Source organism: Polyodon spathula, chromosome 19, assembly GCF_017654505.1.
Source record: "Polyodon spathula isolate WHYD16114869_AA chromosome 19, ASM1765450v1, whole genome shotgun sequence".
In the NCBI taxonomy this organism is placed as follows: domain Eukaryota; kingdom Metazoa; phylum Chordata; class Actinopteri; order Acipenseriformes; family Polyodontidae; genus Polyodon; species Polyodon spathula.
Genome location: NC_054552.1, coordinates 4998078 through 5024406, shown reverse-complemented (window position 1 = coordinate 5024406; position 26329 = coordinate 4998078). Strand labels below are relative to the sequence as shown.

The window sequence follows — 26329 nt, the reverse complement described above, 5'->3', positions numbered from 1 at the left end:
CGCAGTTTTTTTTTTTTTTTTTTTTTTTAAAACAGGAGGGACTTCTGTGATGCAATACTTGAAAATCACCTCTCATGTTCTGCCTGTTTGAGCAACTAGGTCTGCATTATGCAGACATTCATTGCCGCAATAAATCTGGTATCGCCTTGGATAAAGAAGCCTGCCAAATAAATAATAACCTGACAACACATTTATTTGTTCGTGAAATTTCTAAGTGGTGTCTAAGTCAGCAGATCAGACTTCTCAGGCTCCCGTTTAGTCACATTGTGAACTTGGGAGTTACAGTAAGAATACCACCATAACTTCACGCTATTGCAAGTTTGCATACCACTACATGTCTTGTTACAGCATCTGCTATAGAACATTATTGAAAGAAACAGACTTGCCTTAGAAGTACTGTAGACCACACATTCTCATATGGGAATTTTTTGCTGCAGGCCAACTAATGGATCAAAGGAAAGGGAAAAAATTTAATGGAGAATGTCCAAGTCCCTCTTTTTTTAACTTTAACCATTAAATTGGCTGCATGTGTGTTTTCAAAATGTGCAGAGGTGACCAGTGCTGTTTTGACAGCTTTTGCCAACAGATCAGCAGACGGATTCTTTGCTGTCAAACTGCTAATTTGCTACTGTATACGACCAAAGCTGCTTAAAATCTCTACTGTATAGTAAAAAGTCTTGGGTATGAATCTAATTTCAAAATTATTTCTACATTTCCAAATGGTATACTGAATTTACATACTGTACAGCTCACTGCATGACAGATTTTAGACATCAGTCTTACAAAGTTTAAGCTTATAAAAGTATTTGAGATTTTAAGATGAACAAAAACAAATCATCTATGTATGTATTCATTCAAAAATAATCTAGTTTAATGTAGAAATCTTTCATTATTTTACTATTTTATAGAAAAAAAACTCTTAATGTGACATACATATGGATAGCCACCTCAATAACACCATCACCATTAACTTTAAGGCAGTAGTAAGGATTTGCTACCTGCCTGGAAAGTAGGTAGCAAAATAGTCTTATTCAGTAGTGGTTTATTCAACTAATATACATATAAAAATTAAAAACAAACACCTACCGTCTGTTTTAAATAGACTGAATATCTCACTCTTTCACGATCTATTTAAAATCAGAAAGTATTTATTGAAACCACCTTGTGCTCAACTAAGTAATGGAACTAATGCAATTCCTTGTCGAAATGTATTTTCTTTTATCCTTAAATTCTACTTGAATGCAATCATATCTGTCATCTAAGCAACTGATATGCCATCAGTACGTTTAACCGGGTTGTGTTTCATCAGTGCAAATTAAGTGGTACGAAATTATCCTCTTGACTGAAATTTCACTAACTAACAAAATCAGGCACACCTATAAAGGCTGCGATTTAAAAAAATAATAAAAAGGAATGTGTGCCACATTATCTTTGAATCCTGCATTGTATGACCTTATAAAATTATAAGGATACAATCACAACCGAGCTGTTTTGAAAATGAAAACTAATTCCAGTGCGGTACCGCTACATTTAAGAGATTCATGCAATGTGTTACATTAACCAGTTTGTTCACAAATATGCCAGCTTGCAACCTGCTTTTCACTGCATTTTAAATGCTGTACAATTTTGAAGAAATTACTTAAGCAGTAACAGAATAAGGAATATCAACCAAGAAGAATAAAAAAAAAGCACATCCTGGGTTTGTTTTTATTAAACAGTGACATTAGTTAGCTATGTGTGTAAGTTATAGATTGTATAACACGGTTTGTTAAAGCACAAGTTTTACTAGTTAAAACAGAAGAAGCACACAAGGTAGTGATAATCTATTATAAAAAAATCTATATTATTCATACTGACAAAACAAGGAAGATGTTACTTGGATCATGATAATGTTATAGCTAGTCATTTTGCTCCTGTCTCGTGCTAATTTTTAGAGTGGGTGAAACCAGAGTTAGCATTATAACAAAACTGGAACCGACATTCTCCATGACAGATTAAATTAGCATTTTATAGACACTGACTAAACATAATATCCTGTTAGGTCATTGTCTTATCTTATAAAACTGTAATGTTTAATTTTACTTTTGGTCTATAAAATAAACTTCATACCCTGAAATTGTATCCACGTTGTTCTGAAACTGTAGGTATGTGTATTCCACTGTTCAAACAATACGATTTGCATTGTGTGCCTCGCATGCATCTACATAGGGTAGTACAAAACTTCAATCACCTACAAATAGGGACGCTCTATTAGCAATGGTTTCCCGCTTTATGAAAGATACTAATAATGTACGTATTTAAAGCGTAAGGTATCAGAAAAATGCTACTGCATTAAAATAAAAACAAACTAGTAGCAAATTAGGAGTTTTCGATAGCAAAATGCTACCAAATGTATGTTAACTTCAAGCCTTGCATCTGGGGACAGTCAATTCAAAGCAGCGCTGGTACTGAAAGGAATCATAAAAATGCAGTTTAAAAAAGTCATACGGTGTACTGTACAATAAAAGTCTATTTCTCCAAGGGGTGATATACACCCTGCAATGACAGCCTGCATAGCAAAATTGCACTACTGAAAGCACTATCCACCACAGACCCTCAATGTTTCTAGAACAAGCCTGTAGACTGCAAGCTCAGTATATTTGTATGCATCACAGCATTGCGCTGTATGTAGCCTCAAAAAAAATTACTCTACAGTAAATATTTTAAAAAAGTGTGTTTTGCTTCTACCCAACTTCAGAACATTAGACAGGGGCATGCTTATAACTACTGTTAATGTGGGTATACCAAAAACTGCTAAAGTTCACTTTAAAATACAGTTTTAGCAGTAGGAGTTTAGTACTATGGGAGGCAGGGGTTGATTCTTGTGAGTAAATGGAGGTTGAAATCAAGAACACAATCCTTAGCAGGGACACAGAACATGGGGAGGTGATGTCTTTAATAACAGGATGAGGTAATCCTCCTCAGTCTATCAGCACAGTGAGGCATTATTACAGGAGTGTTTGTATATTACATAGTGTGGATCTGAATGCTACTAAAATGTATGAGAGCTTTAGACTGAAGGTTTTAGGTTCAAACACCAAAATGATCAAAACACACCAAGCTATGAATCAGCATTTTGTCAGATGCTGTTGCTAAAAGGTACACTATCCAACACAGAAACCTCCAAGGAGTAATTTACAGCAATACTTCCAAACATGTAAACACTGACAGGAATATTTTCAGACAGGTTTAATATGGCCCAAATCTGTTGAGTGCAACAATACCTGTTTAAAGCTTGATCCTTATACATAATTAATTTAAGGGTAACGTTATTATGAGATTAAGCAATCACATTTAATTAATTGTGATCATCTTTTTTACAACCTTTGCGTAAATGTCATTAAAACTAATCTGCAGTGATTACAATGTTTTACTGTTACTCTGTTACTCTCAAGAGCTTACTAAAATCAGACATGGACATGTACAGGGTGATTCAGAAGTAAGTTTACCTCATCAGTGTATATGGTGCTTTGACCTGGTAAACTTACGTTTTAATCACCATATAAAATGTCATGCATATTTAAATGAATCTTTGTCAAACACCATAATAATTTTACTGCAACAGTACAAAAAAAATTTGGAAAACAACTTTGAGAACAGGATCGTCCGATATACTGTACATTCAATGTTTATATTAAATGCACTGTTTTGGGATAATGTTACAATGTAAAAAAAGTCCAGTACAATACCTTACAGAACACACATACTTCAGCCATGTTTAATTTGTATTTGAAAAGAGAAAACAAAAAAACACAAATGCTTTTCATTTTCAAGTGCTACTGCCCAACTGGGAAAACTACTTGAGTTTAAGAACATCATGTACTATTTTCATTCCAACATATTTTCATCACCCTGCTAAGAGAAATGGCAAGCACGAAAGGTTTCCTTTCCTCCACAGCACGCAGTATAAACCACTCTCTTTGATAATTAACCTTAAGACTGCTTGTTCTTACATACAAAACAGCAGGGTTTCTTTTCATTTTAGATTCAAAATCCAGGTGTGCCCCAGGTACTTGGTAACTAAGAGAGCAAGTCTGATTTACAAGGATAAGCTCATGCTCTAAAAGTGGAGAATTTAAAAGAAATGCACGACGATGAGCAATACTGTGAGTTGCTTCGATTTCATTTAGTTTGCCAGGATAGAAAAACAGAGCACAAACATAAGCTGTAACGTTTCAGAAAGAGAACATTGCTTCATGGCCACGCCTTGGTTCTCACAAGTAGAATCAATAGGAATGGCTGCACCCAACATTGTCTGCTCTTCATCTACAGTTTTTATTTTTGGCCACATGATGTCCCTTTAAAAGTTATAGTGAGACTACTCAGTTTCTTAATTGAACTCTTGGAAAAGCATTAGTTGTGGGGAGGGAAAAAAGGCAGCTCTGTATTTTTTTTTTTTTTTTATTCAACCCGACCACAAAAAGCAAGTTTATGTTAAATTGCTTTTCCCGGATTTAACATCTTAATGACTCATTGCATAAATGTTATAATCTGTTTTGCAACTAGTTTCCCCTTAATTATGATTTAATTAAACCAATTTAACTTCACACGCTGTTTGCGTTCGATTTGAAGAAAAGAAAAGGAGCTGCCTATTTTATTTTATTTTTTTACATTATCAATGAAACAGAATCATAGCTTCAATCAAGTTTTGGGAGAAAACTTAAGTGAACTTGTTTCACAATCAACACTTATCAAAGAGTTTAACTGAACAGAGACGGCTCAAAAAAAAGAGATATCACGTGATCAAAAATAAACCAAGAACCCTAGCTATACTAAATACATACAGTACACATTTAAAAGAAAATGAAAATAATTCAATTAAAATATGCACGCTAGATTCCAGCCATTCTATTTTTTAAATATTTATTTAAAAAAGGTAAAATTAGGCAAAACCACTGTATCACTAGCAACTAAACAAAAGGAAAAACACCTATCAGTTCTGGAGTTATAGAACTTACACTTGTGCATGACAAAGGAACCTAAAAACTACAGCGTATTATATTTTGATAAGCTTATTGCAAGAGCCGCCTAACTATCTCGCCACCCAACACACACACACTCCATTCGCATGTATATTTTGCTGAATCAAAGCTTGTACTTTCTTTTTTCTGCAACCCACCAAACTTCTCCTGTAATGCAATCCACAAGTCTCAGCTGCTACTTAAATTATTCACAGGCCACAGCGTTGGCTCCACTTTACAGTGTTAGATACTCGCTCCGCTAATGGCATAGGAGCAAGAAACAGTGCCAATTGCTAACAAAAATGCTAAATTAGAGAGAAAAAATAATAAAACACCCTGCACTGAAAAACAAGACCTCTACCCAATATACTATGTCTGTAATTCTGTTCCGTCTACCCGAGGTTTCTTGTTTAGTTTTTTTGCTATTTTTATTTAATTTATTAATTAATAGGAAGGATAGATAGTGCTTACAGAAAACAGCCAGGTTTATAAACACTTTTTCTGAAACTTCATGGTTTAAAGTTTTGAAAGTAGTCGCTGCCAAATAGACGATACAAGAGCGAAACGAACATTGCTAAGACATAACAACAGTATTATACACAGACTACATACATGACCACCAATAGACCAGGCACTTTTATTTCTCTAAACAATAAGCTATCAGTGAAGCGTCATTCAGGAACTATTCTTTACTGATGAGCTTGACACATTCTCCAAGAGCTTTTAAATCTCTGATTTTGGTCATAGTTTTCCTTTTATAAGTCTAACAATGATGAACTGTAGTCACAAGTAAGATGGTCCACTTAACCTTGTCAGATTATATATATAAAGCAAAGTGTCCTTAAATAAATAAAGAGAGAGAGCCTGGCCTAATAAAACAGTCTGGTTTGTACGGTACAGGTAGGTAATGTAGTTCACTCACTACAGTAGAGCTGGAGGCTGCAGAAGCATTTCATAAAATGCGGGGGAACACTAAACCTAAAATAACCTCTGAACTAGATGTATTTCCCCAAACAGTAGAACAAGTTGGCTGAGGAAATGTGACATTTCTGTTCAGAACTCCCACCCACAAAAAGCGAAATATGACTAATTGCACTTCCTCTAGGAAGTCAGTTTGTAACACATCAAAATGACTCTCTTAATCAGTGTTCCCTTTAAGGCTGTAATGTGCGCATTTTTCTCAATAACTGGCAACAACCTTTGCACTCTGTTTACTAACTTTCGCAAATTATTATCATAAATATCAGCCTTAAAATCGAGACTCCAACATCGAGGTAAACCTAGCATTCTGAGAGCATTCTTGCAAAGCATTAACATATTTGCATGTCTTGCAGCTGCTTCTCTAATTTTCCTCTGTAAAAATGCTCATCACATTCATGCAGAGCTCGGTCTGGCGCCAGTGAATCTACTTGTACAGAGTGGGCGAAGCAGGTGTCTGGCGATTCTGTCTCTATACAGAGTACTGCTCATGAGATTTACAGTTTTGAACTCATCGTATAATTGATTACTAATAAGTAAGCACAATCTTTCTGCATTATTAAGAAGTATAAATATACCGGTATTTAATAATAATAATAATAATAATAATAATAATAATAATAATAATAATAATAATAATAATCTTTTTATATAGCGCCTTTCATAGTGGACAACCATCATAATGCGCTTTACAAGATATGAGACTAAGGTGTGTGAACTATGCTTGTTGCCACAAATCCATTTGTTATGGCCACTGAAATACAGTAATACCGATGAGCACACCACATTTGTATTGCAAGTATGTACATAGTGTACATACATAGATTGTATTTGAAGCATGATCAGCAGCTGCAGTATTAGGTACTGTATTCTATTTTTTCGCTGTTATGTAGTATTCTGGATATTTTTGTCTGCATGTGGAACAGTGGAATATTAAATTGCACTTGCGTATAAAACAAGATAATTCAGTAATTGTGCATGTGCAGTAAATATACCGAATGCCTGCCTGGTTCAAAATTGCCCACCACATTTCTGAAATTATTTGTTTAAAATACCTTTTTAAATGTTCACAAGGTTGCTGGTAAAACTAAAAAGATCATCACCAATTTTCAAAAAGGTAGTGGTCAGATTTAACTAAATTTCTAAACTTTCCCCAAGCTAAATAAAATGTACTGTACTTCATACTACATCATGTTTAACACAGCACCATAAAGTTTAAATAAATTAAAAATCATATGGACAGTGGAGAGCAACATGGGGGTTAGTTGCATCTGCTGTCAAATTCTGTGCAGATTAGTATACACATTCAAATAGGACGAAAAAAAAAACAAAAAAACCTGCTATTTTATTAAATTTTCATCAAGTACCAGAGGCCATACCTTGGGGTTACACAATTTCTATGTTGAATTTGAGCTCCCTAAAATATACAAATTTTTCTACAACAGTACTTGGATCATTCAATGTCAGGTACAACAGAAAGAAATTGAGATTTAGTATGACACATACAGTATTCCAAACAGCTCCTCCCTTTCCTGAATCCAAATGAAATTGTTGATTTAACACTGAACTTTACAGCTTTCCTCTACTTCGTTCAGTGAATATTCCCTTCCGTAAAGGCGTACACGAAGAACAGCTGACTACAGAACATGCTGACCTTGAACAAGCAATTGACCTCTAGCATTTAGTTCTGCCTTATTTCACTCCAACAGCAAGATAGCTTCACCATCTATAGTAGTCAACAGGCTCTGGCCACCTCCCATTGACTATTTTAAGCAAACCAACAGTATATTTTGGTAATGCATGGGGCAGAGCAGTAGCACGATATCATATCATGTCATACAGAAAGTAGGGCCTAATGGAATGTTGAGCATTCTCAGGCAGCAGCCCCCACATTCCCATCGTTCGCTCGCTCTCTGTCTGGAATTAGTGCAGCACCACCACTCAGGAAACAAGCCTATGTTTCCTGTTTACAATTCCTAAACTGAAAGTTACAGCTTTTTACCTCAAGGCCATAAAAGCAAGCAAACTGAATGTCGTTATCTTTCCTTTCGAAAAAAAAAAATAACTTATATATTTATAATATATATATATATATATATATATATATATATATATATATATATATATATATATATAGCATTAGGCCTACTGCATTAAAAGGCATTGTGTCTTTGAGCACTGAACAAGCCCAAGCACATTGCCAAACTTTTGAAGCAAGTAACTGCTTGTGCAAGGGAAAACTAAACCTTGCAAAACGAGTCACCCCAAAACTGGACTTGCAATACAGAAATTATATTTGGTTGGATATGCTGTTGGGCTATTAGTTTAACTGAATTCCTTAAGATGGCCAACATTCGGATTCATTCTCTGGTGCATATAACCATTAAGTTTCTGTACAGAACATCATGATCTAAAGATACCCTATGGGGTCATAAATGAGTGCTGAGCTTAGCCAGCAATGACCACAGCAATCATACCAAGGAACTTCCAATAAATCATAGAAAACGGTGCGGTTACCAGAAGTCATCTGACTTACCAGCAATCAGCAACAGTTAGACTAGCACCTCTAGAAAAGGCATATCAACACTGTCATCACTGTGAAACAGATAGCGTCTGCTGCTGGCTGTAACTTAACAGTTTTAATGTTAAATGTTGAAGAAATGTATAGTGCTGTATACCGAGCCATAATCAACTACATTACAAGGAGGTAAAAAAATAGAGATGAAGGGTTTTAAGCTTGTTTGATATGTGGAGGCAGACAGCTTAACAAAAGAAAGAGTTTTATTACATAGCATCCCAGATAAACAAAAACTGTCGAACCACAGTCTACATACAAAACAAAACTTTTCATTCAACCGTAAGATTTAAAAAGCCTAAAACAAAGCAGTTATACAACAATATCCCCATTAGATGGGGCAAGCAAGGCAGGGAGGTTATTACAACAAAAGTGAGGTCAACTTCTGGAAAAGTCAACAAAACAGCATAAATTGCAAACAAATGATCCAGTGATGTTCAATTTATTGCTGGTGCAACAATACTGTGTTTCAGAACCCTCTGTAGGTCCTGCATATGCTGCTGTGGTTCCAAGACGTGATGAAGATTTTTTTTTTATCTATGAAAAGCAACATTGAAGTTTTGGGGGTAAAGGGTTACAAAGGACAGATTATTATGAAAGATCAAGTATTTATTTATTTAAAATGACTGCCCAGCATCAAGCAGACCATTAGTAAAGTTGTTTCTGAATGTTCTATAAGGGGGTCTGGCCATTCCACAGTATATTAAATGTATGTCTAAAATTTTTGCCAATTTATTGACAATTCAGCTTCTTGGAACTTTTATTCAGATTGCGTTTGGAATGTCCCCAGAAAGAACATTAAAATTACAAACGTTTGCAGTTTGAGCAGTCAAATTATGTAAAGCTCACCAACACAATTTATACACTACCTAGCAGACTTAAAAAATTCAATGCTAATTTTACAGAGCTTAATTCTGTAACTTTTGAACAGGGGATCCATGTTTTGACAATATACTGGAGGTTTTAAGTCAGTATAAAATGGTACAAAATTCTGTAAAACAAGAACATACCACATTTGCAATTACCCTTGACTGGGCCAACTACTTAAAATGGAATTAAGGTTTTCAGACACTTAAATGCCAATAAGTATATATTGCCAACCATTTTTGAGGGACTGTAAAATGCTGATCAATTTAAAGCACCATGTACAGCAATATAGAACCAATAACAATAGTCTCCTTATTCAGGATAAATAGGATTACAATTAAGTCCCTAAGTTCCCTGTAAACAGAATATGTTTTCTTTTGAATTCAGTGCTCTGTCTATGTGGATGTCATGTCAGACATTTAAATATAACATAAATAAACACTACTGGGAAAGCATCTGCAGTATACGATTGTAAATTTATTTTGAACCCCCCCCCCCCAAAAAAAAAAAACACACACACACAACATTGATGCAAACAAAACAAAACAAAAAAAAAACTGCTGAATCCATGAGCTATAAACATTCAACTTGGACCAAAATGCAATGCACCTGTTTAAGAGTGAAACAGAATATCTGCATGGATGCAAAAGACTAAACCCAACAAACAAATCCTTATTCAAAACCAATCCCATAAAACTGCTTTCAGCCGATGAACAGAACCCCCCTCCCCACTCTCCCTCAAGACAGGCAAATGAACAGTGACTTAGTGACTCTGCATTACAGCCAGTTATATTCAATCCTACAAATGATTAGTTTAAAGGCTGTGCGCTTTCTGATAATTTACTAGACACAAAACTTTTTAAAAAGGCACCTATAAAAAATCCTCTTAATACATTTTATCACTTTTAAATGATATAATTGCCAAGGGTACATTACTTTGTTGACAATTGAAATGTTTTGTATTTCATTTAAATTAATATATTTTCTTATCTATGTATACACTGTCATATGTCACATTTCATTGTATGTAAAGCGCTCTGCAACGCTTTTATTGATGTGAAGTGTGCTATAGTACATAAATAAAGATTGACTGATCGAACGATCTACTTGGCTTTTAAAGCAGCAGTTTGACTGCACGTTTGGAGAAACAGAAATCTAAAATGACACATGATGAGAAACGTATGATGTTTAGACTGAGCTAGCATTTGCCTGATTGAAGTGTACACAGAACATTCAGCTTAAAAAAAATAATTAAAAAAAAACCACACACACACACCACTACAGCACTTGCCAAGTTTCCAATACAGCAAGCAAATCATAAAAAAGCTCAATATCAGCATCTCGTTCAGTTTGTTGGTGGTTTCAGTTTGTATGCTTGAACATCTAAATTCTACAAAACAAGACCATGAGAGCCCTGGAAAAACCCTACTGATCGCTACCACTGAGTTTAATAAGGCAAGTCATCACAGTCAGATATTAAAGCAACAATGTCTGTAAAATGACAGTCCAATACCCTGACCTAAGGCTGCCTTTACAAAACAATTAGCTCTTGTACTAACTTCCCCACAGCCAGGATTTGGCATAACCCTTTTAAATAAAGAGAGCATTATTTATTATTTGATTGGAAATAAATAAAACTATTAAAAAATGGCATTTGGCTAAACTAGGGATGGGAATTTTGAATAGTTTCCTATTCAAATACACTGGGTCCAGAATGATCAAGTATCCAATTACCCAAACTCCAGTCCCTGCTCTTATGCTCCCAAGAATAAAAGGCAAACGTGTATGTTTACTACAAGCAGACAGCAGAATAGTGTAAGCTGGTAAAGTTTAGCCGGGTTCACAAAGTGCACAAACAATGTCCAAGACAAGATTTCTTCGTTCAATGCTCCATTTTTTTAAACTCCATTTCCTTAAACGTGCGCGAGCGATCGAAATCGCAGAATGTCAATCCACACCAGACGTGGCTTTGAAACGATTAAAAAAAACTGGAAATAAATACATGACCCCCCGCATTCCTATGGGATATACTAGAGATGGGCTGTCCCATTACAAAACAGATCTTGTTTTGATAAAAGGTTACCACCCTGACCTCTGGCAACTTGCTGAAAAATGTAAAATGAAGGTTGGACTTCTCTAAAAAATCTATAGATCAGAGTTACTGAACATCACTAATCGACCAGTTTTATTGTTATCATTATTATTAGTAGTAATTGTACAGTTGTAGTTGTAGTTTTTTTTTTTTTTTCGTGATGCCAGTAGTAGTAGTAATAGTCTGATTTGAATCCCGGTACATCATTCAGCAGACAACTGGACAATAGTATAGTTGAACTGATATTTTCAACAAAATGATTTTATTGTTATACATTTATATATACAACTTACTGCAGTCTCAACTGTGCTTCTTTACAAATTCCTTCTGTGATGCTTTTTGTTTAGTAACTTTATTTTAAAGTGCAACATTATTATTATTATTATTATTATTATTATTATTATTATTATTATTATTATTATTATTACTACTACTATGTTGTTGTTAAGCACTACATAATCACATTCTTAACTACTAATATTATTATTCAAATCTGTGTTATGTAAAGGTCACCATGTACCTTGTATTATTTACTTTTATTTAGTTTCTTTCCATTTAAAACAGTCCAGTGAACTTGGGCAACAAAGCCATAGCTTAAAACTTGGTCACATGTTCAAGTTGTGTGCCTGTAGGACCTTTTTTGTGTCATTTTATGAAAGCGAGCAAAAGTCCAAAGTTTTCATTTAAATGCTGGATATGTAAACTACATGTATGCTCTGGTTTATTTTTGCTTAATGACATGTGTTGATGTTTGAGGTATGTCAAGGGTCAGTTTCATTCCAGTTGCGGGACACAAAAAAAAAAAAAAAAAAAAAGGAACAGGTTCTATTTTAGGGACGCAAAATTTTATCAAAGTGATGTCGCTTGCTGCTGGTGTGGATACTCCCATTTGACTGCAGTGACTTCTAAATTATTCTCTCTGTACAACATAGTTTTAGAAAATAGTTATTTTACATTTGTTGACAACTACAAACAAAAATGATGGTACAGCAATAGGACCTAAATTAGGAAAGCATTTTGCCACTACCTACATGGAGAAATGGAAAGAACAATTACTTAGAAAATCAGAAACAGAATCTTTAGAATACGTACATGGTTAACAGTCAGTGCAAATGTTGATGTTGCTATCCATTCACAGAAAAAGTCAAAAGTCGATGTTTTACAATGAACTGCAGTCCAGAGTTAAAAAATAACTCCTTTCCAGCTCCAAGTATCTTGCCTTTTGTTATTGGTCACTGCATTGTTCTACTTAACATTTAGTATGTCTTTATATTCATTATAAAAATGACCTTTCTAATTTCAATATGACCCAAGTTTGGCTTCCTTCTTTTAGCACTTGCAATATACATTTATTTTATACTTTCAAAGTTCGCCACTGACATGCTCCTGGAAGCTGTTTCACAACTACCTGGCAACAGCTGCAGAACATATTTACTGTAGAATTTTGCTGTTACAAGCATTGCATAATTTTCTTTCTATGCAACACAGTAGCAATTTTATGGTATACACTGTAAAGTTATAAATATTTTCAACCCAAATATTTGGACAATCACACCCATAAAACCTATTTTGCTCCAGAAATGTTGTCGATATATATTATTGACATTGAGTGCAGGCTATCATTCCATAAAATATAAATATATATTTAATGTCATACAAAATATTTATTGTTAGTGGAATTTGATTTTGTGCCTAATAAATAATAAATAAGCATAATAAAAGGCTTGCAAATATTTATGGCTTTACAGTATTAAAAAAACAATATATATTATTGACTAGTTTGACTTCATTTGTATGGTGCATAAACGATCTTAATATTTGTGGTATGTAAACAGTATTTTATGTGTGTGTAAAAGCAAACAGCTAAAAGAAATGATCAGCATTTTAAAGTGAAGAATACACACTTCGGTAGCTATGCACACCATTGCGTGTAATATGAACAATGGCGGCTAAATATGTCAAGTCACATGCATCCTGCAATTTTTATATTTATTGCTTAGTTACTAAATAACAGGAAGAAAAGGTAAGTGTGACAAATTAAGCTTTACCAAGCACTTTCTATATTTTCACACGCAAATGTGGAAGCGGTCCTATTTACCAGCATGAGAGCACCTACTGAGCTACGTAACCAAATTGGTCATGTGATATGAAAAGACAGCCCTAAAACCGTTTTGCATTCATCTATATGCAAAGGCCAGCCCTGGTCCTGCAATTGCGGGCCTTTGGCCACATAGAAACGGAGGATGCCTTTTCTTTTGTGAAGCGTTCACATGTGTGTGAACAGGGTCTTATTCAATATTAGTGCTAATCAGGGTGTGTGAAACAATCCGTTAGACTGTAAAATAACAACACATTCCAGTGGCTTTCAGATGGGCTCTGGCCTTGCTAATGCTTTAAAATCACAAACCGAACTAGGGTATATGATACTTCAACCAAGTTACAGCATTGTTTAATGCAACAGAAAAACATTTCATGTACATATCAGAAGATGCACATAACAAAAAAAAAAAAAAAAACAACACTATACTAGTGTTGTTGAATGACTCACTCCCAAAGCGCCCTTTCCTTTCACCTCAAATGCAAAATACACAACACAAGGAAGTGATCACATCAGGTCCAAATCCTTACAAACTGCCTCTTTGTTGGTGTACAGTATGCTGGGCCAGATCATTTGTTTGAGTTTGTTTAGTACTGTACTGTCTGCCAATGTTTTCTGTAAACGTATCTAACTCTTGTGTTCATTTCGAGTAACCCCATACCCCATTTACTCTGCAGAACCCTCATGTTCTGAGAAATAGGTCAGGAGTCTGGACAGCCAAGCATGTCAGCTAATACAAAGAGTCAGTTGCTTCATAATCCAGGTTGCCTGTCTGTTGTCCTTCAGTAATCCAGTTCAAACTAGTAGACTATATTTTAACTTGTAAGTAGACTTCTGTCAGAAATAAAAATGGTTATATTATCTGGTGCCCCTGGATAAACATTTCAGATAAAAACATACTGAAGAGCCAGTTGCAGGAAAGGTCAAATACAATAGGCTAAAAGGGCAGGTGGTGGTGGGGGGGGGGGGATTGGGATAGACCTGGGGTCAATTAAAATTACAACTATAGAAGAATTGTTTGCTGAAATTGCAATTACTATACCAATGCTATTGTATTGAATTACAATTATGCTGCAGTAATTACAAGTATAATTACAAATATATTAAGTAGTAACATAAACAGCCACCCACATTAACAGGTTTACTCTATTCTAAATAACCAATAATCACAGGTACAAATACAGAAACCTACTATATAACTTATTTTTTTCCAAACAAATGAAGTCACTAAAAGTGGTTGAAAATACAAGAATATTGATTATATGAGAAATAAATGCATAATTGAACTGTAATTCATTGATTACATGATATAATTATAAATACACAGGTGTGCCAAGATTCAACTAGTTACATTGAATTTGCAATTAATTACAATTGTAATTTACCCCAGGTCTGCTGGGGGCTTCATATTTAAAGTCAGATTTGTTCCGATATGTTCCGATTTCTGTTTCATTTATAACATTAATGTAAATAGACAGATACAGGTTAATCTTTACACTTTATAACTACATTGGCATTTCTGAACCCATTCACACTTGCTCTGGCGATTTTCTCTTATGTGAACGCTCCAAAAAAAGAAATGGCAGCCCTTTTTGATGTGGCCTGGGCCTGCAATCCGGGACCAGAGCCGGCTTTTACATATATATGAAGGCAAGACTTAGAGCCGCCTTTTCGTATCATATTACCAATTTGATTATGTAGCTCAGCAGCAGGGATAACAGGAATCCGTTTGCTGTGGAACAACAAGAAACAAGGATTTTCTATGATGTCAGAGATTTTTTAAATTTTACATTTGGGGAGGGGCAAAAAACAAGCAAGGCTTTTGTTTGTTTGATAATAACCAAATCAATACACATAAACATTAGCAGAGGTAACTTTGCTTTAAATTTATATAAACAAACCTGTATTAAAACTGCTTCCGGTATTCAAGTTCAGCGTTCAATGAGGCTTCAGTTTACTTCATTCAGTATCCAGAGCTGTTCAAAGATGCCGAAAACAATAACAATCACCCCTAGCAATCGGATCAACGAGTTTAGCAAGGACGAATTCCACGTCGATGGTAATGTGCTGTTTTCTACTTCATGCAGCTAGGCTGTAGATTACACATGTAGGCAGACGATTGCAGAATACATGGGAACCGCTAAACAAACTGCCAGCAGGTTTTGTTATAGCCACATGTTCTGTAATCTTCCAAGATAATAATGACAATGATAATAACGAGTAAACAATACTAAAATTTAACGATCGTGTTTGTAAACAAAGGTGGTATTCATGCAGGTTAAATAAAAACGTATAAATAAAGAAACATGTGTAATGTAAAATATAATGTTTACTGTAAATGGAATACATGTTTAATAGTTCATTTTTGTATAATGATTCCGGGTGTAACCGGTTATTGAATAATTATTTATTGTGTTTCCTTAGGAGGGAGCAGTAATGTCTTGTGAATAACAATCTTGCATGTACAACCTGTTAGTCATTTGCAATCCGAGTGAAGCATCCATTATGAAAATAAATATCTATACCTATGAACACTACCAAGAATAATGTGATTGTGGATGGGGCGAAGCTCCGACCATCACCCCATTACACACCATAACGTTAAGTAAAAAGCCAATGTGGTTTTTTTGGGGGTTTTTTTTGTTTTTAAATATATACCATAAAATTGCTACTGTGCTGCATTGAAAAAAATATATATATTAAAGAAACATCTGCTACAAATCAAGGACTACTGTAAATCCTGGTAGCTTTGAGTGTTGGCTATTGTTCCAGAACATTTATATATAAAAAAAAAGAAATACACATTTGCCTGCTTCCACTGACTACTCTCTGCACTTACTCATATACTCCAATACAAAACTAGACTGGAAGCAAAATAAAAACTAACATTATACAATGACTATAGAGATCTCTTCACTACAATATTAAAAGTCATCTGTGATTTACTGTGAAGCATTATTTTGAAATATTTTCCATCCAGGCAGTACCAATTAAGCCAGACGTCACTCCAGCAGGAGAGATTTACAGCAGAGTAAAGGAGAACCAGATTCATGAGTCAAAGGTATTTATTTGTTACGTAGGAAATAGCAACAGGAGACCAGTCAATTCATGTCCTTATGAAGATAACCACATATTTCGTAGGGCGCCAAAATGAAATCCACAGTTCATTATAACACACGATACCGGATTTAACCAGGTAAGGATTACTAGCTCTGCTCTCCAACTGAGGCAGGCTGTTACTCCCTGAAAACATTTAAAAATAAGAACACACATTAAAACACATATGCTCTACAAGTTAAGTGCCATTTTGAAAATACTTTAATCTTTTTGTGAAAATAACCTGGTCAGTTAAACTTTCTCTTAGACGACAACTGCCTGAATTTTCATTGTATTTATAATAAGTAACACTGATTAAAAAAAAAGAACTAGATGTGCACCTACCTGTAGTAGCGCGACTGCAAATACGTGGAGCAGACTACTTTTGAAACGTGGCTGGCAGATCCAAAATCTATTACTTTCACCCTGTATGGCTGCCGGACAGGGTCCACTAGCATGATATTTTCCGGTTTAAGGTCTGCATGAATGAGTCCAAGGCTTTTCAGTTTTTTCAGTGCAGTGGCCACCTGTTGCAGGATAGGTCTGATTACCTTCAGTGGCAGAGGGCTGAACTTGTTCTGCTTTAAGAAGTCATATAGGTTTTGTTCCAGCATCTCAAACACCAGGCAGGTGTGATTACAGTGCTGGAAGCACTCAAACGCCCGCACAAGGTTATTTTCATCTGCATTCTCGCTGCTCAGCCGGGCCAGGATACTCACTTCAATTTGCCCTTGTCGTGCATATGAGGGGTGGTTCTTGAGGATTTTGATGGCTACAATATCATTCGTGCCCCTCTTCCAGCACTTCACCACCTGACCGAAGGTCCCTCGACCCAGGAAGTCCAAGACCTCGTAAGTATTCTTCATGGAGCACAGCACCTCGTGCTGCACCAGGTGGTAATCCCCATCCCCGCCGGCACCACTCTGCTTTGAGGTGCCCGCCACTGCAACTGGGTTGCCAGCGTTCGTTTGCAACATTGCAGGCAACATGGACAGTTCCTCCACAATCTGCATGGCACTTTCTGTGTTCTCCAACTCCTCACTCTTACGTTTCAGCCCACATCGCTGCACGCTATCCACCAAGTTCAAACCTCCTCTTCCGCTGCCTCCTCCTCCTCCACCAGTTTCGTCTGCCGCTTGCCCAACGACCTGCAGGACTGCCGGTTCTGACGGGTGCTTATCTGCTTCTGCTGCTCCTGGGTCCTCCTTCACACCTCTTAAGGTGACTGCTTGCAATGCTAAATTCTGTCCACTGGGCCTGCTGTACACAGAGTCTTTTATCTGAAAAGAAGAGCCAACAACGTTCATAGGGTGAGCGACGCCAAGGGTTCTACCATTCAAATAGGTCCATGGGTAGGATTTCTCATGATACACACAACTGCTTGGCTCTACTTTGAGTTTCTTCACACTACAAAAGGCACTTGTCTGAGTTTGATAAACATGTGGTGGGTAGACCAAGACTTGTGAGGCCATACCTGTAAGAGATGTAGAAACAAAAAGATAGATTGAAATCAGGGGGGTAAATGCAGGTAGATCCATTTTTTTTTTTTACAGAAATAATTCCAGAATTATCAAAAGTTGTAAGGTTTCTCTGCTAGTTCTATAACAACATATTTAAAAGAATAGAAGGAAAGGATCATTCTTTAACCACCAGCATAGGACACAACAGAAAAAAAAGATTACTCCCTTATTGCAGTCACTTAGATCAGAAATGTAGACGTAGAAAGCTTGCTCATTTTCAAAGCAAACAGTTAAAAAAAAAAAAAAACTGTATATAGTGCTCCCAAAATATGCAAGCATTCAGAACATCAGTGCTGCCAAAATATCCTTCTGCATCTTCATGTGTGTCTCTAATGCACTCTCAGCCCACGGGCAATGTTCCAACCAATATGACTGTTTCCCAAGACTTAAACTGCTTAGTAAAGAAACTGGGAAATATACAGTAGCAGTCTAATATTGGGGGCGCGACATGTACATTTTGGTAGAACACTTACTGATATTACACCGAACGAATGTTTACATTGGACAAATATTTTAACACAATGTAGGCCTACTTTAGAACATATACATTATATGTGATCTTTCTACATATGGTTGGAAGTCGCTGCCTATTGGGATATGTTATTAGGCAAAGTAATTTTTTTTTTCTCAAACAAAAAGAAAACAAGTGTACTTGGCAGTGTCCTTCAAGCTTTTCACTAAATAATTCAGCTCTGGTAATTTGGGGCAAGATCAGACAGGTTTTATTTTCTACTAACTATAATTAAGTTAATGTACTATTGCCCAATACCAGACAACATGCATTTAGTTAGCAGGCTGTTTGTGATACTGTTGCTACATTAAGAGTGGTTAACAATGAATGGTTGCCATCCTAGAGTGAATGGGAAAAATGAACCACTTCAACCAATCCGCTGTCCGGTATCTACATCACAAGGTTCACTTAACCTTTTATAAAAGGTTGCTTGGCAACTCCTTTGGGGTCTCTTAGCAACTAAAGTTTCTATTAAATATTTTACAGCAAAAATAAATAAATAAATAAATAAAATAAATAAGGTTGTAGAAGCTAATTATATATATATATATATATATATATATATATATATATATATATATATATATATATATATATATATATATATATTTTTTTTTTTTTTTTTTTTTTTTTTTTTTTTACTCTGCCAGCCAGGTCTACAAAGTTAAAAATGTTGTCTTCTACTTTTTGATAATGACTCTTAGAAGTACAGCAGGCGTTTCGAGGAATCTAAATAGCAAGAGCCCACAGAAGTTATAGGATCTGAAGCAGAAAATTGAAAATACAATCATTTTGTTGCCTTATTTTTTGATAGTTATTTAAATATAAACGTTTTGTACAGATTTTGAGAGCATATTAAGCTTACAACATATGTATAAGATGACCTAGAGTATTCTTAGGAGGCTTGATGCCAAGTTTAAAAAAAAAAAAAAACACCTACTTTTCTTGCAGGGCACAATCCAGTGCTCCACTGTATCAACCCTTTGCAGTTCTATGTCAGACCAGGTCTAACATTACAGTTTTTCCCATCACCACAGGCATAACACGGTTTGGTGATAAAACAACTGATCAGGAGATGATTTATGAGTTGTTGTTTTTTTATATATATATAAAATGTCTGTCAAATTAAAAAAGCCTGAACCTTTTATCTATTAGGAAAACATTTCACATTTTATACAAACTATTTCTAGCTAATAATTTGGTATCGTGGCGCTAACGACCAGCATTCAGAAAAGTTGTCATGTAGGCATTCAGTAAAGCTGCTTATGCAAAGTTAATATGTTACAGGCTGAAGTAAAGGCAAATTACCAGTAAAGAAACCCTACCTTCCTGTGCTACGAGTCCCTTCCATTTTAGTCTTGTTAAACACGGCTTTTTTCTGTACTGCTGTAATCCTAAGACGCACACAGTAGAACCTCAAAATCTCACTATCGCAAACTATCTTATCAGCTCCCACATGCACACAGCATCATAAACGTCAAACCTACAGCATCAGTGCATTTTAAACTACAGTATAGGGAAATACCAGAACAAATGACTGTGCACTATTCAACAAACAAACATGTGACCCTAACCACAATGAAATAAGATAGCCAACTTCCCATTTACAGGGCTCATTTAATTGTGAAATACACAGCGAATTAGATATAAGAAAATACTATAGAAACATTTGTTTAAGTCTATTTTCTACGTATTTTAGGGGGTTCTAAAAAGAGGAGCGACTTACACACCATTTGTTATAGTGCATATTTAAAATTTGTATCAATTTCATTGTATATTTGAAACCAGTGCCAAACTAAACAGCAGCAGTGACGAAAAAAATGTAAAAACTTCTACAACCAGAATACAAACATCCCACCGTTTAACTTGGGGAACAATTTTACATACTATAAAACATTACCCATGTGCATTAGCAAAATGTTATACTGCAGACATTCAAATGCAAATCTGTGTTAATACAGACCATGCTCTTTACGGAGGTCTCCTTATGAGTGTTTTAGAGGATATTTCAACAAAAAAAATTACAATTATATCAAAATTGTGTCAGGAAGGAACTGTTCATAAAGCTAGAAATAATCGAATCTGCAGGTGGCAACACATTATAAGGTATCCCTTTTTTAAATGGATTTAATTGTTTTCTGTTGTGGTAATTAAGATCACTGGATTGGACTTTGCATTGCAGTGAATATCAACTACAAAAAAAGCCAAACTGTTGGCCAAAGGGCAAACCACTTCCCTCCTCTTCATTTGGACATGACTAAAAACAATTGCATTTTGCAGATAGACTAAATTGTCAACCTATTAGACCACAATTGAAAGTTTAAGTCTTCCTGCATTTGAGAATTTTACACACACCAACATTTCACAACTGGTTGTCCCGGGTATAAAAGAAAATTGCATATCCATTGATTGCCTCATCTCTTACTGCAACTGGCCAGATGAAAAGCTGGAAGTGAATTAGGGACTATTAGAAATTTACTGTCTTTTCGCTAATCCATGGACAAGGATCAGAGAGAAGATTTAAAAAAAAAAAACAAGCAGCAGCCTAACTTAATAATAAAATTATGAAAGATTTCAGCATGCTGTCTTATTAATAATAAGCCTTGCCTAATGGCCCACATAGAGTACACATTAACAAAACTAGCTAAAGGCTCCTCTTTTTTATGGTGCAGGTTAACTCAAACAGTCAGATGCTAAAGTAGCACAAATTAGCATAACCTATTTATAGAAAAATATATATGGTTCCTTTTCAAATGACCTTGAGTGGAGCGGGGAAATTTGTTTAAGTTTGTCACATCAGTATTGCAGCTAGCTGGAAAAAAAATAAGGCACACGTCAACATACATTAGCATGCAAATTGACTGGTGCTCTCTTCTAACCAATGTAAGGTCTTTACAAAAAACATAGAAAAATACTGTAGTACCAAGAGTTGGGATACTGAAAAATCAATGTACCCTACACGCCCATTTTACAGAAGCGTGTCTTGGACAGCATGCAAAACTCAAGACACCAGGCAGAATTCCCTCAAATATGTAAATCTCCTCTTTAGTCTGAATCATAAAACCATCCAACCTTTGATGTAATGTAAATAAAAGACCTATTCACTTTCATTGCTACCAATTCCAACCAGAAAACAAAAGGTGGTGAATGCACAGTAGACATTATAAAGTGTTCTGCAATTATCAGGGCTGGACATGTCCTACTGTAGCTGCTAGGCAGTATATTTATTTAAAAAAATGTATTAGATAAAAACAAACATTTCTGATCTTAAAGAAATCATTTAAATAGTCATATCTTAACAAGCCAATTCTGGCTACAATATACTAAAGCAATTATCCTGCTAGTATCTTAACACTAGATTCAGAATCAAGGAGGTTATTGCATTGTATTACATAACACAGTTTTACAATAGCTACGGTCAGGTAATTACAGTAACTGCCTGTTGCTGACTTAGCTTCCAAAACCAGTACACCTACAGCTGTGACCAAGAGTTTTGCATCACCTGGAATTTTAGGATTGAGACAATTAAAAAAAAAAAAAAAAAAAACTGACCATAATTCAGATCTTTTATTTAGCATCATGTTCTCAAATAAACTACAAAATGTCATTGCAAGAGTCTACCGGAAGCCATAATAGCAGTACAAGTATTTCATGTTAGAATTCAAAACGTCACATCTTTCAATCGTTGTCAGTTTCTTGTTAAGTGTATGGAAAACTACAAAGCATATGGAATTTAATATGTTAACGTAATATTATTCAGCAGGTTTCATTTGACTTTTATGAAACAAAATTTGTTAATTCTACAGACTGATACAAAACTTTTGGCCATAGCTGTATACTGTATGTAAAAAGCTAACAAACTACAAAATATAGGCCTATGCAACATCCACAACTGACTAGCATGTAAATATATAACCTCATTCCAGTGGGAAGCTGCTGAAGTGGCAGGTTATAGTGGACATGACCATGCGGACATCATATTCATATATGGCCATACTCATAAAACATTTACCCCCGTGCTATTAAGTTTTTTGTTGTTTTGTTTTTTTTTTGTAATAGAAAAATCCAACAATGAACCTGTATGTCACACTTTATGTGATAAAACACAGGGTGTACAGGTACATTAATAACATACTTGTTTGTCTTGATATTGTGCCATTGATAAGATAACACAGAATGCTATGACTGTATGCATCCATTGGAAACTGTACAAGATGGAAAAAGTCCTGAGGGAAACGAGAGAGGCCTCCAAAAGGTCAATGTCAGTCAATTGGAAAGTTTTTACTTTGCAATGCACTTTGGTGCACCCAGGCTGTGCAAATATTAGCACAGCTAATAGTCTTAATTCAAATTATGCAAAATGCATTTTAAAAATCGCATGAATAAAGCAGTAAAATTCAGGGCCTCTAAACACAAAGTATTTTCAACCATCGGTTTCAGAATTACACTACACAACATTTACAAGCAATGCATTTGGTCAGCCTGGGTACGTGGTTTCACACAATGCAAGACTGTGACTCTGGTAGCCATAACCTGGGTCGGGACCTGTGTAGGAGAACCAGTGTGAATGGGTCTTAACAAAAGCAGCAATCAACACAAATCCAAGCAGCTGTTTCTTCACTGGTATCAACCCAGTCAACACCAATGGCCATCACCTGATTGTCAGCACTGGATTTCTGTGAGGTGTCAATTGCAATAGCCAAAAAATTGGTTAGCGCAGCACAACTAAGCCCAGACGGGAGAATGTAACATTAACAGAAATGGTCTATTCTCTGTGTGTTGCAAGAGTACAAGGAAGTTAGGAGAGAACCAGTTCATAAAATACAGAACTTGGGATTTAGATTAGGTGCAAAAATTAATACATAAATAAATACGTGTTTTCAACAATGACATCTTTTGGGGGGACGGGGGACAAAAACCTTACTGTAGGTGCAATGTTTCTTAACATGCAAAATAAACAATTAAACTACAGGCACAGCGCACTTCAAACATAATCTGCTTTAGATTCATTGGGGCCATCCTTGAAGAGTGCATAAAGAAAAAAAAAGCTATTTGGTACTCTTGTGATTTAGCCCAATTACATAAACTAGTTTATAGGTGTCTCACACTTATGATTTTCAAACAAACAGCAGAGTATTTCTGAAAATCTGTCTCCAGTTGGTGGCACAATAACTAGTATTGTTGTTTACAACAGGGGTGGTCCAAACACAAGCATGAGGGTTGTGTTACACTACAGTAAGGGTATCTAACTCTGCAGTTAATGAAGATCTTCGATGTCAGTATGCTGGCAGGTGCTACAGTGGATAAAAGGCGGCTGTGGATTCATTTAATTTCTTGTTAAATGGAGCACATAACCACTGTACAGGACAAATGTCATTTGCACCAGTAGTAGCAGAAAAACTAAGCAGAGGCAGTACCTGGCACAAGAGAACAGCAGGGCAGGAAACAGCAAATTCCAAAGCCACACTGGTCATGGTTGATTCATTATAAAATACAGGATAATGCGTGATCGAAAGAGACACTAAGCATGATGACGTTAGTGCTGCATTCTCCACAGTCCCAAAACCCTGTGTCAGGCATACTTATTTGCTATGCAGTTTTGCAGACGCGTTGAACTGTTAAGGCCTTATTCTTCACCATAGTTACTAATGACAGGGCAAACATAAAGGCTGTCTTACTGCTTTCTGTACACAGAAGAAAAGCATATAACCGTGTGACTTTAATAGGGCTCCCATCGACCCTAAATAGGATAACTATGCCACACCAGTACAGAGTGTTCTTTTTTTTTTTTTTTTTTTTGGAATTGCCCAGGGTGGAGTTCGAAGGCTGGACTTCAATCAGAAAGATATAACGAAGTTGTATCTTATCTACCACGAGCACTAAACCACACATTTTACTTTTTTTTTTTTTAAAGTCAAGCCGAACAATCTGACTTCTACTTGCACACAAAGCTTACTGTGAGTAGGCTGTATACTTATTTTCAAAGCTGAACTGTTCCCTTTTAAAGTAAACACTAATATATCATTAATCATGCAGTAGCATTTAAATAATGTATACTTAATCATACTGAAACAATTACAAAGACAACTATATTTTAATCTGGCAAAAATTGTGATAATCGCTGCCGAGTTAAAACATTACACTGTCAACACGAATTCTGAAATGGATTCAGGATAACTATAAAGCAGAACTAAAATAAAATAAATTAAAAAAAATAAATAAACGGCTAAGGAAAATACAAAGATACTGTATATGTAAAAAAAAAATTAAATAAAATCAATCATTAAATTTTATGGGACAGTATAAGTTTAATAAGCAAAATTTGTTTTTATTCTTTGGTTTATAAACGTTTTATTCAAAACAAATAAAACGTTTTTACAGATGTAATTATGAAATGAAAGTACAGTGGTATCGATTATTTATTTATTTTAATCTACACAAATCTTCAAAACCAGAATACTAGTGATTAAACAAGAAACGAAAACGACCTGTTCGACGACTTTCAGTCACTAGCGAGACAGCTGTGGTAGTTACGTTTCTACCACTCAACTTCGTGAAAGTAAAAACTATTTTTTTTTAAACATACAAGATGCAAAAATGGACTGTTATAGCTGTCATTCCCACCACATAATAGAGTATTAAATACGGGTACAACTAAAAATGTTAAAAGAAAATAGAAAAATATTTCTAAGATAGCTTTTTAAAAAGTTGGTGTTGTTTACCTTATTCAATACTGGGGTACTGTCATTGTTTCATTTATTTTGGTTTCTAAAAAACGCGACCCAAAATAAACCACTTACCTTCACAGATAGTAACAATTGATTGAATCCCCAGCTTTTCTGAACATGTTATGGATTTATAACGTACCCACACCATACCCAGCTTGCTTGTTATGCTGCTGCCATCTTGTCCTGGCCAACAGGAGAGACCTCTCTGTTGACAAAACCACCACCTCCCTCATTTTCAACTTAAAAAAACTCACGTATAAAATCACTCAGCGGGGTTAGGCCAAGTCCAGCAGGTAGCTAATGTGTTCTGCTTTCGGGAAACATATGTTTGTTCTTGGTTACGAGGGCCTGAAAGCCCATATTTTGATGTTAAGAAGGGACTGGCTGCCCCGTAAACCCTGCTGTTCCTACCGTTCTCTTTCCGTTTCAGCACTGTCTCTCTGTCTGCTGCGTGTGGAATGTTTGTGTAACTGCGAAGTGAGACCCAAGGAGTCGATCGTAGAACACATTCAATGTCGCCGAAGTACCACCATAGGACAACATGTGGATTATAAAATTATATATATATATATATATATATATATATATATATATATATATATATATATATATATATATATATATGGTATATATTTTTCTGTTTAGTTGAAATTATTTTATGCTCTTAAATCCTCATTTCAATCTAACACTTTCAAACAATGCCAGGAAATGTATTGACTCTGCACTTATTAACCCAAAATATTCCAAATGAAACACATACATATGATTTTATTTCAGACCGGTAACTTCAAGAAAGCTGTTTCAAAGTATATTTTTGCATCAGTTACCTTTTTACCTTCCATATTCCTGTAAAAACAGGTAAAT

The 26329-nt window shown here is 35.4% G+C and overlaps 1 protein-coding gene across 5 annotated transcripts in view; it reads right to left on the bottom strand.

Annotated features, from left to right (window-relative positions):
* Positions 1-25902, bottom strand: part of LOC121294397 (homeodomain-interacting protein kinase 3-like) — a 39651-nt gene extending 13749 nt beyond the window's left edge. For 2 of the 5 annotated variants that reach the window (XM_041218039.1, XM_041218040.1), the window contains exons 1-2: positions 25605-25713; positions 17052-18180 (exon numbers count right to left, since the gene is read on the bottom strand). In XM_041218039.1, coding sequence (XP_041073973.1) covers positions 17052-18180; positions 25605-25698 — 1223 coding nt within the window. In that variant the 5' untranslated portion in view covers positions 25699-25713. The other 3 variants (XM_041218042.1, XM_041218041.1, XM_041218043.1) reach the window with 3 other exon arrangements.
* Positions 25903-26329: the final 427 nt, after the last annotated feature.